Source organism: Lotus japonicus, chromosome 1, assembly GCF_012489685.1.
Source record: "Lotus japonicus ecotype B-129 chromosome 1, LjGifu_v1.2".
NCBI classification, from domain to species: Eukaryota; Viridiplantae; Streptophyta; class Magnoliopsida; order Fabales; family Fabaceae; genus Lotus; species Lotus japonicus.
In genome coordinates, this window is record NC_080041.1 from 109,874,669 (window position 1) to 109,888,458 (window position 13,790).

The following is a 13,790-nucleotide window of genomic DNA, read 5'->3' on the forward strand; positions in this document are numbered from 1 at the left end:
TCAAATATCTATATCATTTATTTTTATATTATTAAGATATTTTTTCTCAGTTAAATTTACTTTTTCAAATATTTATAATCTTATTTTTATATGTTAAGAATACCCTGCAATAATTGGAATATTTGTTAAAAGTTTTTTTCGTCAACAATATTTGTTAAAAGTTTTTTTTTTGATCAATGATTTCTCATATATTGATAGAGTGGGCCTGGCCCAAGTAAGGGAATAAAAAACCCAAATCAACCAGACTTACAAGGCAGAGGATACAAGCCCGTGATACAGACCTTGAATGCTGGGCAAGACTCAATAATTGAGACAAGACATATAAACTAACATACATAAAGGTGACCTTCCCACTAAATGAAAAACCAGCTAATTAGGTAATGGAGTTAACATAAAGAGATTGAGGAAAGAAAGAGAGGCAAATCTACTTTCATCAGCTCTCTTAACACAAAAAAAAATGAGGAAGAGCTCAAGGTGGATCCGGAGGATTAGATCTCTCCTCTGCTACTCCTGACTCCCTCATAGCAGAAGCGACCATGTCCCTGTTGATGGTGGTGGAGAGTTCCTGTGGCAGGTGTGCACACCAGTGGGGAGGAATAGATCTGCACAAAGCCAACCTAGCTAACACATGTGCACATTCATTCCCCTCTCTGCGTGTCCAGCTGAAGATCCAATTAGGGAAGTCCAGTTTACACTTCCGGATATCCTTGACAATAGCTAGAATTTCCCCTTTCTCCCTCTGCTCCCTGCAAGCTTCAATTAGGCCCAGATTATCTGCTTCAAAGACCACCCTATCCATGTTAAGGTTCATAGCTGCAAAAACCGCTTCTCGAAGGATAAGGGCCTCTGCTGCTAGAGCTGAGGCAGCATGCAGTTGCCTATGGTTTCCCCACACAAAGCACCCCTTATCATCCTTGAAGATGTAGCCTCCTGCAGCCTTGTTGCCTACCCGTAAGAACCCTGCATCCGTGTTACATTTCAGAAAACCAAGGGGTGGCCTTGTCCAGTGTCTAATCCCTCGGTTCACATGGCCTCCAGATATGGGTAGGAACTCTGTAGTTGTTTCAAGGAGGAACTCCTTACTTGCCTCAACAGCAAGGTTAAGACAGAGCACAGGGTTAGGTCTCTCGCCTCTGAAGGTACCGTTGTTGCGCATCTTCCACACACCCCAGAGAAGGAAGCCCAGGTAAGAGATAAGCTGCTCAGAGCCAGACTCCAGATTACTCAGTTGAGACAACTTTGCTTCCAACCATATAGGCAGAGAAAGGATCGACGGGTCTGGGGCAAGTTGGAAGAAACTCCCAAACCATACAGGACGAAGCCAAGGGCAGTGGAGAAAGACATGCGCTGCATCTTCTCTTGGGGCTTCACAAATTGGGCAGGAAGTCTCACTCACACAATGTCTTCTTCTCAGGTTTAATTTGGTCGGGAGGGCTTCATGCATGATCTTCCATAAGAAAACTTTGATCTTGTGAGGGATCCGGGCACTCTAAATGCTTCTCCAGCACTCCTTAGAAGGTTCACTTGATGTGGCACCACGAGACTCTTCCAACTCCTTATGGGACCTAGCCTGGATGTACCCAGATTTAATGGTGTACTGCCCATAATCTCTGTAGGGCCAGAAAATCTCATCCTCACCCTCGGTTAGTCTGATTGGAGTCTGGAGAACTCTGCCTAAGTCTGGGAGCGAGAGCACGCTGGTAATTTTGGAAATGCTCCAAGTTCTAGTCTGATTCTCCATAAGGCTGCTAACTGTTGTGTCTAATGGACCCTCTCTCAGTCTTTCATTGCAGGCCAGCCATCTATGTCCCAACAGATTTACTGACTTCCCATCTTCAATGCTCCATCTTCCCTGGTTGAAGATAAGCTCTCTGCCATGAAGGATACTATTCCAGGCCCAAGAGGCTTGTCTCTTCTTTTTTGCATGTAGAAAGTTCTCATTGGGGAAATAGATACCCTTCAGAACGCTGGCCCAAAAGGCGTTGGGTTCCTGAAGGATTCTCCAAGCCTGTTTAGCAAGGCAAGCTTGGTTCAAAACTGCAAAATCTTTGAAACCCATGCCTCCCTCAGCCTTACTAAACATAAGAGAGGCCCAATTCTTCCAATGAATGCCCCTGTCATTGTTTCCCCGCCACCAAAACCGAGCAATTTGAGAGGCAATTTGGTGGCAAAACTGTTTGGGGAATTTCAGAATGGCCATAGCGTAGGTAGGAAGGCCTGAACCACTGCCTTGATCAAAGTTTCTTTTCCAGCTTGGTTTAACAATTTTCCTTTCCACCCTTGAAGCTTATTCATCATCTTCTCTCGGATCCAGTTGAGTTCTTGTGTCTTGGACCTGCCCCATTCCGCCGGCATCCCAAGGTAAACCCCTGGGTTATCCCAAACCTGAACCCCAAGGATGGCAGCCAAAGACACTTTCTTTCTACTGTCCAGGTTGCGCCCACCAATCAAACCAGATTTAAGCACATTGATGCGCTGACCAGATGCTTGAGAGAACAGATTCATAACACTCTGCCACTGGTACACTTCTTCTTCCTTAGCCTTAGTGAATAAGATCGCATCATCTGCGAAAAAAAGATGGGTTAGTGCCGGTGAACCATGCCCCAAGGTGAGGCCTTGAATAGCTCCTTGCTCTTGCTTACAGATGATGAGATGAGAGAGTACATCCATAGCAAACAGAAAGAGGTAAGGTGACAGTGGGTCACCTTGCCTCAAACCTCGTTGGGGTGTAACACTCTTCCCTATTTTTCCATTGATTTTGTAAGTGTAGGATACCCTTTTGACCAACGCCATGACTTGCTTAATCCAGTCCTCTCGAAAGCCAAACACCCTAAGAGCTCCTTCCAAAAAATCTCATTCAAGGCGATCGTAAGCCTTATTCATGTCCAGCTTAATAATTGCATGCTCTTTTCCAAGCCTCCCTGGTTTTTTTAAGGCATGAAAAGCTTCTTGGACATGAGTCAAGCTATCTTAGATAAGCCTGCCTCCAACAAAGGCACTTTGTGGGTGGGAAATGAGGGAATTCATGGACCCTTTCAATATAGAAACAAAGATTTTTTAGATGATTTTATAGACAAAGGAGCAGCAGCTTATAGGTCTAAACTGAGAAACCAAATCTGGATGAAGGGTTTTTGGAACCATCACAACAATCGCCTCGTTCACCTCGGGGGGGGGGGGGATGACACCCTTGACAAAGAATTCTTTGACCGCTTGGCACACTGTGTGGTGTATGGTATTCCAGTTTTTTTTATAATAGAGGCCATTACGGCCGTCAGCTCCAGGGGCCTTGAGGTCACCAAGGGAGAACACTGCATCTCTGATTTCATCATCTGTAACTTCTTCCATAAGAGCTTGGTGCAGTTCAGGCTTGACTACCCTAGGGACAGCTTGTAGACACGCTTCCAGATTTGAAATAAGGGAGGCTGTGTAGATTCTCTTGTAAGTATCAAGAAAAAGATCAGAGATTGCTTCTTGGCCTTCCACCCATTCACCCACATCATTCTTCAGCCTCGCTATGTGATTATTTTCTCTTCTTTGGACAGTGGAGGCATGGAAAAATTTAGTGTTTCTATCCCCGCCCCTGAGCCATTTAACTCGCGATCTATGGCTCCAAAATAATTCCTCATGTTTCCATAATCTTTTAATCTCTGCTTGTGCCTGCTTAATCTGCTCCCAAGTGCTCTCCGTGATTCTACCATCCTGTAATCTTTTTATTCTTTTCTTCAATTGGCTTATTTCCCAGTCTGCTCTTTTAAATTTTCCCTTGCTCCACGAACTGAGATTCTGTTTGCAATGGTTAGTGGCTGAGAGTAAGGTCTGGAAACTACTCTCCTCTTCTTGGCCTTGGGGTAGGGAGGTCCAGCTCTGTTTGATGATTTCCCTGCACTCAGGGTCTTCTTCCCAAAAAGCCTCAAATCTGAAAGGTGGGTTTCTTCTCTCTTCAACTGCTAGGCTAAGGTGGATAGGAGAATGATCGGAGCTCACAATTGGAAGGGTTGTCGCTACTGCACTAGGGTAGGAGGAACGCCATTTCCAGTTAGCTAGCACTCTATCCAAGCGCTCTTGGGTTACCCGACCTTGTCTTGGGTTACTCAGCCAAGTAAATTTACATCCTTTGAGATTTAAATCCATAAGATTGGTTTCATTTAAGAAATCTCTGAACAATTCCATTCTGACTCTGCTCTGCAAACGCAACCCATCCTTCTCTTGCTGGCTGAGAATTTCGTTAAAGTCCCCCAAGCAACACCAGGGGAGCTGAGGGCGGTTTAGCGAGGCAATTCTGCTCCACAGGTGTCTTCTATGGATAAAAACTGGGTTAGCATATATGAAGGTGCAGTACCATTTCTTGTTATGCTTCTTATCAGTAATAAAGGTGTGAATGAAGTTTCGGTTGGACTCCTTGATTTCAACATCTATCCCATTGTTCCACAATAAGCAAAGACCCCCCGAGAGGCCTAGAGGGTCCACACAATGCATATGTGAAAAAGAAAGTGTTCTTTGGATTCTGGAAGCTCTACTCAACGGAGCGCGTGTCTCCATTAAGAAGAAGATGGCAGGCTGGAACCTTCTCTTGAGGTCCTTGAGTTCCTGGATTGTCGCGGGAGCCGCCATTCCCCGACAATTCCAGCTGAGTGCATTCATCTAGAGGTTGGGGGCGTGGTAAGGCCTGCCTCCTCAGCCATAGGTGGTGATGATTCCTGATTCTCAAGAGCCAGGTAGCTCTTCAGACTCGCTCCTTCAATCTTTCTTGCTTTGCAAAGGCCCTCTACCTGTGAGCTTGCCTCCAAAACTCCACTGCCTCTCTTTAGCGTCATAACTCTTTCAAAGCCCATTGCCAGGGAGTGTTCTTTGGAGGGAGATCAACCCACTGTCTCCTTTGGGGATTGGACATCATGGTCATCAGGGAACTCCACAATGTAGTCTTTAGTAACATAGAATGTTCTTCTTAGGATAGGCTTTCTCAACTTGTTGCAATTTCTCAACTCCTCGTTAGGTATTCCAGAAGACCTGCTGGGTGAGGGTGACTTATTCCCTACGTGGATCTTTGAGCTTCCCACCCTCATCCTTGCTTTGGCTACATCTTCTGCAGTGATTCCAGCCCCAAAGGAGCTGCTAGAGTTAAAAGTAGGACTCGGGTAGTCCATGAGTATTACTTTGGACTTGAGGCCTATGTCCTATGGTTGGATACCCAGGAGCTCCAGACTTTCAGGTCCTAGCCTAGGGCTAGGAGCGGTAGCTCCTAGAGGGATTCGAGTGGCTCTCTCCTCTGGTTCAAAGTGTGCATCTCTGTTCAGGGTGGAGGGGGTAGTACTCTGCACTTCTGTTTCTTTAGGGGCATCCCATGTTTCTTCCTCTTGGTGTTGGGTCCTCTCCTTGTCAGGTTGGAGGTCTTGTTGCATCTGGGTTTCTTCAAGGGAGGTAAAGTTAGTTTTATCCACTTCCATTTGGGTCTCGACTAGCAGATCAGAGCTTACCCCCTGGACATTTACCATCCTTTCTTTGTTCCCACTACTAGTATCAAGAGCTTTCTCCTTTTGGGGGGCCTTAGAGTGAGTGGGCATGGTTTCTTTAGGGCCAAGCTTCTTCTTCCAATATCTGAGTTCCGCACTAGGTTGAGAGCTTTCTGATTTGTTGCTAGCATCCTACCATGTAGTCTCTGAGGGTGGGTTGCTCCTCTGGCCCTGTTTCCTCTCCGCCACTATAGAGGCAAGAGGTCTAGCAGAAGTGACTCCCAGAGTCTGAGTGTACCGGGGGAGAGACGGGTTGAAAGAAGCCATAGCTCTTGGCACCTTGCACAACCTTTGCTCGTGTCCGATCAGGCCACAGTTGTAACAAAAACCCTGAAGCTTTTCATATCTGAGAAAGACCCACACCCTGTTTAGATGTTTTCTTGGGACCCAGAACCCTGTTGAGAGAGGGAGAGAGGTATTGACTAATACTTTAACCCTGAAGAAGGTTCTAAGGAGCTTTCCTTCCACCAGGGGGTTCTCCACCAGAAGGATCTCTCCAATGAGGCTTGCTATTTTTGCTACGTTTTTAACATTCATAACATCCAGGGGTAACCCATGGATCTGAACCCAAAACGGGATCAGATTGAACTTTACTTCGAACACGGATCTTTGAGGCTCTCATGGTTGTAAGCTCAAAATGCTACCCATAACGCTCCAAGGTCCATCCTCTAGGACTTTCCTTGCTTTATCCTCGTCAGGGAAGGTGAAGAGAAGGCCATTGATGCCCATATCCGTCATCTGGATCTCTGATTGAGCGTTCCAAGCTTTAGCGATCACCGTCTTTAGGGCATTCTTGTTGATGGGTTTATCAGTCAGGACCTTCCCTATCAGAGTCCTCTTAGCCAGGTCCAGAGAATGGTCCTCGTCTACTTGCAGATCTACTATGGCTCCTTCCAGGGGGGAAGAGCCTCACTTTGGGTGTTAGTAGAGCTAGAAGCTCTTTCAGCTTGGTCATGATCCTCCTCTAAAGTGAAAGGGGGAATATTCTCGTCCAACTGCATCATCTGAGATTGGGTGACAAAAGGGGGGTCACTATCCATACTTGGAGTAGCGACAAATGGGGACTTTGTGACTGTAAAGATGGACTGCTCACTGAAGCAAAAGAGACTCCACAAGACAAAAGTCAATGGAGAAGGAATCCAGCTAAACTGGAAAGGAACTCTTCTTAGTAAACTCTAAAAGGAACAAACCCTAGCAGAGCTTTCTAATAGAGGGGGGTGTTGATTTTAGTTTCTCTCAACAGACTCATAGAGGGGGGTGTTAAAAGTTAAAACACCCAAATACACAATTGGGATTTGCTATTCATCCAACATTGAGGGGGTGACGTTCAAAAAAACATTGAGGGGTGTCTGTCGGTGTTGGCCATTGTTTGATGTCCACGAATAATTTTTGTTCGCATAGATGACAATAATATTTCTTTTTTAAAAAATATATAGATGACAATAGTTATTGTAGGGAAATGAAAAATAAGGATCAAACAAAATACTATTGTGCTGATATGTATAGGCCCAGCCCATCATAGAGATGAATAGTAATAATCTTTACAAAAGAGAGAATTTCTTAATTCTATTTGTTATAAATAATCCCTACATACACTCAACATCTTCTATAATTCTATTACATGAAGACCCAAATCAAAAAGAGAGGTTTACCAGTAAGGCAATTTGCTACTTGATTAGCTTCTGTGAGGACATGAATGCAACGAATCTTTTACGTCTTTTAGAGTTAATTAAAGACCAAAATGTGAGTAATTATGGGCGCACACATATAATGCTGCTCACAACCCTACCCATTTACCTATAGAAACTAGATGCTACGAACTAGGAGTGTATAGGATCCGATCCTACCCATTTACTCATCTTGACTCGTGTTTCTTAAATTTGGATCTTATCGAAGTTCTTCAAGTCTAGGGACGACATCGGGTTCAAAAACTGGACCGACCAATATTTAGGGTCAAGTGGAATTTAAGTCTAATCCGCCCCATAAATACTCATTACCCACTCGAAATATGAGTTTATATAATAGTCAGGTTTCAAGTGAGAAATTTTTGTATTCTTTTATCTAGTTTATTTAGTATTTTGTTGTGAAAAACTTCAATTCTATCAAGTTTCTTTTCATTAATAGGATTAGAATTAGTTTTTTATTTATTTATAATTCTTTAGTGAGATTTGAAATTGTCATTCAATTCTATGAGGACATGAATGCAAACTCATCTTTTTGTGGTAGGGTTTATGTTAAACCCACATCTCATCAGGTTTATCCGTCCCACGAACACCTCTAGTATGAACAAAAACCAACATTGAGCTAAAAAGTTATTTGTTTTACTATATTTTGACATGCTATAAGTTTGTTGACCCATTCACAGATACACATTTGATGCCCTATTTAAATGTCTTATAATGAAACAACTATTGAAGTAGGTTACCAAGTTAATCATCATTTCAAGAATATGCCAAAATTATATTTTGAAACCTTTAAATAAGGTAGATCTATTTAGAATTACCTTATTTCCACTCTATTTAGAGGGATTATAAACTATGAATCATATGAACTATGATGCATTTATCTTACCTAATATACTAGTTAATCCACTCACTTCCTTTTAAAAAACTCCAATAGTTAAGTGCAATATATTTAGGAATCAAAACGTTAATTCGCTCACTTTCTTTACTCACAAAACTAAAATTTAAAATAAACTATTTAATTTGAGTATATATTTTCTTACACAGAGAAAACTCTAAATTGTCTGAAGATAATTATTTTTTATTTTATTATACTTGTAATTAAAAATTATTTTAATATTCATTTAAAGCATAATCAATATATATTAGAAAAGAACAACTTCTAGCATGACGTGTCGCTCTCACATGCCAAGTTAGTGACGTGTCGCTCCGAGATTAATTCTAACTTAATTATTTACACGTCAGCTTTTCCACCTATTAATTCTCATTTAATAATTTACACGTCAGCTTTTCCACCTTGGCCCTATTTGCCCTTACCTTATTTCTCCTGATATTTTACACGTGCTAAACCTAAACTTTTCCTCCTCCTCTTTCAATTTGCGCCGCTCACCATCAACGTATTATTCTAATCTGAAATCTTCTTCTTCCTCCTATGACTTTGTTTCTCTCTGCGCCCAAACCCTAACGCCACCAAGCTTAATTCATACGTTCACCGTTCTTCTTCAACACTCTTTCTTGCACGGTTAAATTTTTTCCACATGTGCCCTGATTTCTCCAAGCTCTTCCTCCTCCTCTTTCAATTGCGCGGCTCCTCTCACCTCTTCTCATTGACTGCTCATCGGTTTACAAAAGAGGTTCATGCTGGCAAAGGCGGCGGCGGCGGCGGAAGGTTGCTAGGGTTTTGCAGGCTCCGTCGGTTGTGTGTGTGATTCGTTTCGATTCCCAAACTATTGGTGACAGTAACACTGTGAAAGAGAGAAGGTGGAATTATCAGAGGGAGGAGTCAATTTTGATCTTCGTATTTGTTTAAAAGTTGTAATTGCATGGAACGACAACAAAAGCAACCAGAGCAGCGCCACCTCCTCAGTGGCGGAGGTGATTCTCCGGTGCTCTACGGCCCCACCACCCTTTCTTGCATTTTTCTTTTTGTGAAATCATAAAAAGGCCATCTTATTATTAAAGCACTAAATTAACAATTTTGAATGGAATGCAGATGTTCATTTACAGCATAGCATGGACCTCCTGGGTACACTTTTGCAATTCTGTTCCTGTACAAACACGGGAGGAGAAGGATGTTTATGGTATTCCTTGAGAGAGCTTGAACATAAAAGAGGTATGAGAAGCAAGCCATTGAAAAGAAGTAAGAATTTTTAATTTCTTTAGTTTGTCTTTCCTGAAACTACTATGCATCATATCAATGAATATATTAGTTTAATTTTTCTCTTTTAGAATGTTAACTCCATATGCCTTATTGCTTGATTAGTTTATATAGTTAAAGGAGGTATATAATAAAATAGGTTAAAGAAATTATAAGGTCATTTAATTTCTTAAATTTTTGCTCCTCTGATATTGATACTATGCCTTTTTACTTAATTTCTTGATTGGTAATTATAAGGTTAAAGGTAACATCTACATGTTGTGGTATGATTTTTTCTTCTAAATAATGCTAATTATGTACACTGAAGTTTAGTTTCTCTTTGTTTTGCCATTTAGACTGCATGAGAAGCAATTATTTAGATCAGATAAAAAAAAGTGTTGATGCTTAAGTTCATTGATTCACCGAACCAATTGATCCAAATGAGGTGTGTGATCATAATTTGTCATATCATCTTGCGGATATAACTTGGCATATTCTCCTTCTAATTCATTTTCTTGATGAATTTTTGTGCTTAAAGGTTGAGGATTATTATACAGTCATTAGAGAGCCTATGGATTTTGCAACCATGAGGGCTAAACTACACGAAGGGATGTATAAGACTCTAGAACAATTTGAGGTTTGCATCTTTCATTTTATTTCACATGCTCATGTTATCTGTCAGTATCAATTAGCAGACATGTATGCATAATATTTGAACCATCTAACACATGATATTTGAACCATTATACAACATGACATGTTTCTAATATTCAACAATGCTCTTCTATTTCATTTTGCTATTGATTCTTGAGAGCTTGAAGAACCATTGGATCATATTCACATGATTGATTATTTTTTTAGTATGGGCCATGTTTGGGATAGTGTGCAACACTGCATGAGGCTGAGATCTATATCATGACAACCATATAAGGGAGCTCCCATCACTGACACCGGCACATAGAGAGGCAAAAAATTGAAGACATTGTAACACCATACGTGATCCTGTGTAAAGTGAGCTTTTCTTATAATTGTTGTCTTTATTTTTTTTTTCTCCTGTGCAAATTATATTTGTCGGCACCTCAGTTGCAGATTTGTGTGAAAATGTTGTTGACGATGAATATTTGGATTGATAGATAGATACATGCAAATAGTGTTAATTTCTTTTTTTTTATTTATTTCTTTCTGCATATGCAATTGAAGGACATGGTGCTGAAGTTTTCTGGCTCTTCCAAGCAATCATCAAGATCTGGACCAGGTTCAAGTTCAAGAGGAATGGGACCAATAGAGAATCCTGAGAACACTGTGGCAGAAGGGGTTCAATACCCTGACATGGGAGGAGTTGGTTCAGCCTCTGCCCGTGCTTGGGAACACAGGACCTCCTTGAAAATTGTGAGTGGCAGCTCTGTTCCTTTCATAGTTTTAGGTATTTATTATGATATTGTTATGATCTTAATTCTTAAATTCTTCATTTGTTTCTTTTTTATTTATTGTACAGAGCTCAATGCACTGTGTTTTGTTAGTTTTTCCATGATTCTCTCTTCCTTTCTTTCTAATTCTCTGAACCAAACAGTTTCAGGTGTAAGCACCATTTGGTTTATGTATAATGCTGATTTGTGGTGATGAAAGTGGCTCCCTTGGCTGTGGAATTGGTACTCTTATTGATTGCTGCGATCCTCCATTGTCAGAAGTTCCTGAGGAGGATTGGTTCTGTCCAAAGTGCAGTAGCACCCAAAACTGCACAACTTTAATTGACCTGAGAAATTTTGGTCATGGAAGTCACATGAATAGCTTCACCCTAGAGCTAGCTTTGCAAATCCTAAAGGGTTTTCTAGAAAGAATTTGTCAAAGGTAAGTGAATGTGTTAGCTTACGCATCACATATTAAAACAAGGCCGCATTGATAGCAGCATCAAGTGTACAAGTTAATTTAGGCTTGAGTCATCTTTGGCCATTTGTTCTGGGTAAGCTCTTCCATTCTATGTGAAATGCAAAGATGGTAATAGAATTGAAGACATAGCCCAAGATAAGTAGATGTAATGTATACTCCAAATGTGTATTTACTTCACTCCACTAATTTCAATTTTGTAATGAAGTTATTTGTGTTCTGCATTGTGTAAATAACATCATATTCATATTGAAGTGTCATACAACCTCAACCCAAATTTGTGGGAACACTGACTCTTTGCTATAAAGAAGTTATTTTTTCTCACTGTGAAATCAACATTCACAGTAGTTAGTTGACATCAAGTGAGCTTTATTTAGAAGCTTTGTGAATATATGGAAATCCTTAATTCTAATAGCCATAAGTTAACAACCTGATAAGCTAATTGAGTCTAACAGCTAGAGTAACAAACCACAATGCCTCTTTAAGCTATCCCTTGCTACTTTTAGCTCCTTTTAAAGCTTCAATTTGTACTTTGTAATGGTGATAAGTTTGCTCATTTGGCTGGAAGGTCTTCCTTATTTGTTTTGCTCCGTGGCTGTGTTGATTTCTATGATTTATTTACAAATATTTTTTCTTTACTAAACAAGCTAATCGTTCTTATTATGTGGGACCGTGGAATGAACATTGTCTATCACATGACAGACAACTAAGAAATTAAATCTCTTATGTAGTTAATCAATTGTTCTTCGATTGAGAAATCACTTTCTGGAGCTTGCTTTTAGTTCCTCAGTGAAAAAAAAGATGGGTGTTTTGTTACTTTTATTGTTAGTGCGTAATCAGTGTTGGATAGTTTTAAATCGCATTTAGACATAACTGATCTCTTGAACTGTTTTTCTGGACTTCTACTGCATTTTCCTTGGTGTTTAAAGTATGTAGATGCTACAGATTTTGGGAAAAGGGCGGTGGTTCATATTACCTTAAATGAATGTGATAGACTTTGACCAGTTTGATTGTTCATTTAGACCTTGCTACATTCCTCAACTCCACGAATCTGAAGGGTTGTTACAGTAGCATACAAAGAACCGGGATTTTGAAGTCACGAATCATGACAAGACAATGGATCCAAAGAATTAGTTGTGGGGTGGAGTTACGAAGAAGCCAAGGAATATGTGAATGTTTTAAAGGAAGAGGTTCTTATTTGAAGATAATTCAAGGAAAATCTAGACCTTGCTACATTCCTCAACTCCACGAATCTAAAGGGTTGTTACAGTAGCATACAAAGAACCGGGATTTTGAAGTCACGAATTATGACAAGACAATGGATCCAAATAATTAGTTGTGGGGTGGAGTTACGAAGAAGCCAAGGAATATGTGAATGTTTTAAAGGAAGAGGTTCTTATTTGAAGATAATTCAAGGAAAATCTACAGGAAGAAAGTAGTTTTAGAAAATGGTTGGAGTTCAACACACGAGAGAATTTATTTGTACTGTTAACTATATTGGTTAAATTTAATTTAATTATGTTGAAGGGTATACTTTTATTGATTCAATTATAAATTACTTTAGAAATTGTTGCTTACTTTGTAAAGAAAAAGTTTGGGTCTAATTATATAAGGAAATAATGGTCACTTTAAGATTATTTTTTTCACATGGTAATTGTATGGTAGATCATAAATGAAGGAATGATCTAAATGGTTTATAATGAGGCTGGGTAAAACTGAGTACATTCCGAGGATAACCTTAACGCCTTCTGACTCTGGTCTTCCCTTCAAGTTCTCTCGAAGGTAATTTCCGGTGACTTTATGCTTCGCGATGACTATAAACAAGAGTCAGGGCCAGTCCCTTTCTCATGTCGGTTTGTACCTTCCGAGGCCTGTGTTTACTCATGGACAGATGTATGTCGCTCTCTAAAGGGTGAAGTCTAGAAAAGGACTAAAGGTGCTCATTGTGGATGAGCAAGGGGTGGTTTCGAGCTCCACGCGCAATGTTGTCTACAAATAAGTTTTTGAGAACGTGTGAGCGGAAAATGACGCGCATAATCACGGTCACTGCAGATTAACTCAGCTACTGTTTATTAGACACCGTAAAACCGTCCCCTTATATGTTTGAGAGAATTTGAGGTTTCGTTAACCAATCTTCTTATTAGTTAATCAGTCGTTTGCTTCGCATTTCAGACACTTCTATTTCATCTTTGTTTATTAGTTATTCAACTGCACGAATTTCAAACAAGTGATTCAATTTAAGACTTTTCCCCCATTTTGCTTAGCGTATTAGTCTCTTCTATTTCATCTTTGTTTATTATATTTTAAGTAATCAACGTATTGACTCACTTATAAAATACGACATACATATTCCCCGTGCATCGCAGGGGTAAAAAAACACTAGTAATATATATATAATGTTAAAAATATTGTAAATAAACTCGTGCAACACACTAGTATTATATCTAGTATATAGCTTCTCCCTCCTGCTTCTGTAATGTCACTCAATAATAATCATTCACATTCATAACACCATTCATTAATCATGGCTACCCATACTTGTCTAAGTCTCTACCTCTTCTACATTACACTATATCA

General features: G+C 40.2%; 1 protein-coding gene across 1 annotated transcript; it reads right to left on the reverse strand.

Annotated features, from left to right (window-relative positions):
- Positions 1-469: 469 nt before the first annotated feature.
- Positions 470-1,444, reverse strand: LOC130718917 (uncharacterized). Its single transcript, XM_057569572.1, has one exon. It carries the CDS (start codon positions 1,442-1,444, stop codon positions 470-472), a length of 975 nt encoding a protein of 324 aa, XP_057425555.1.
- Positions 1,445-13,790: the final 12,346 nt, after the last annotated feature.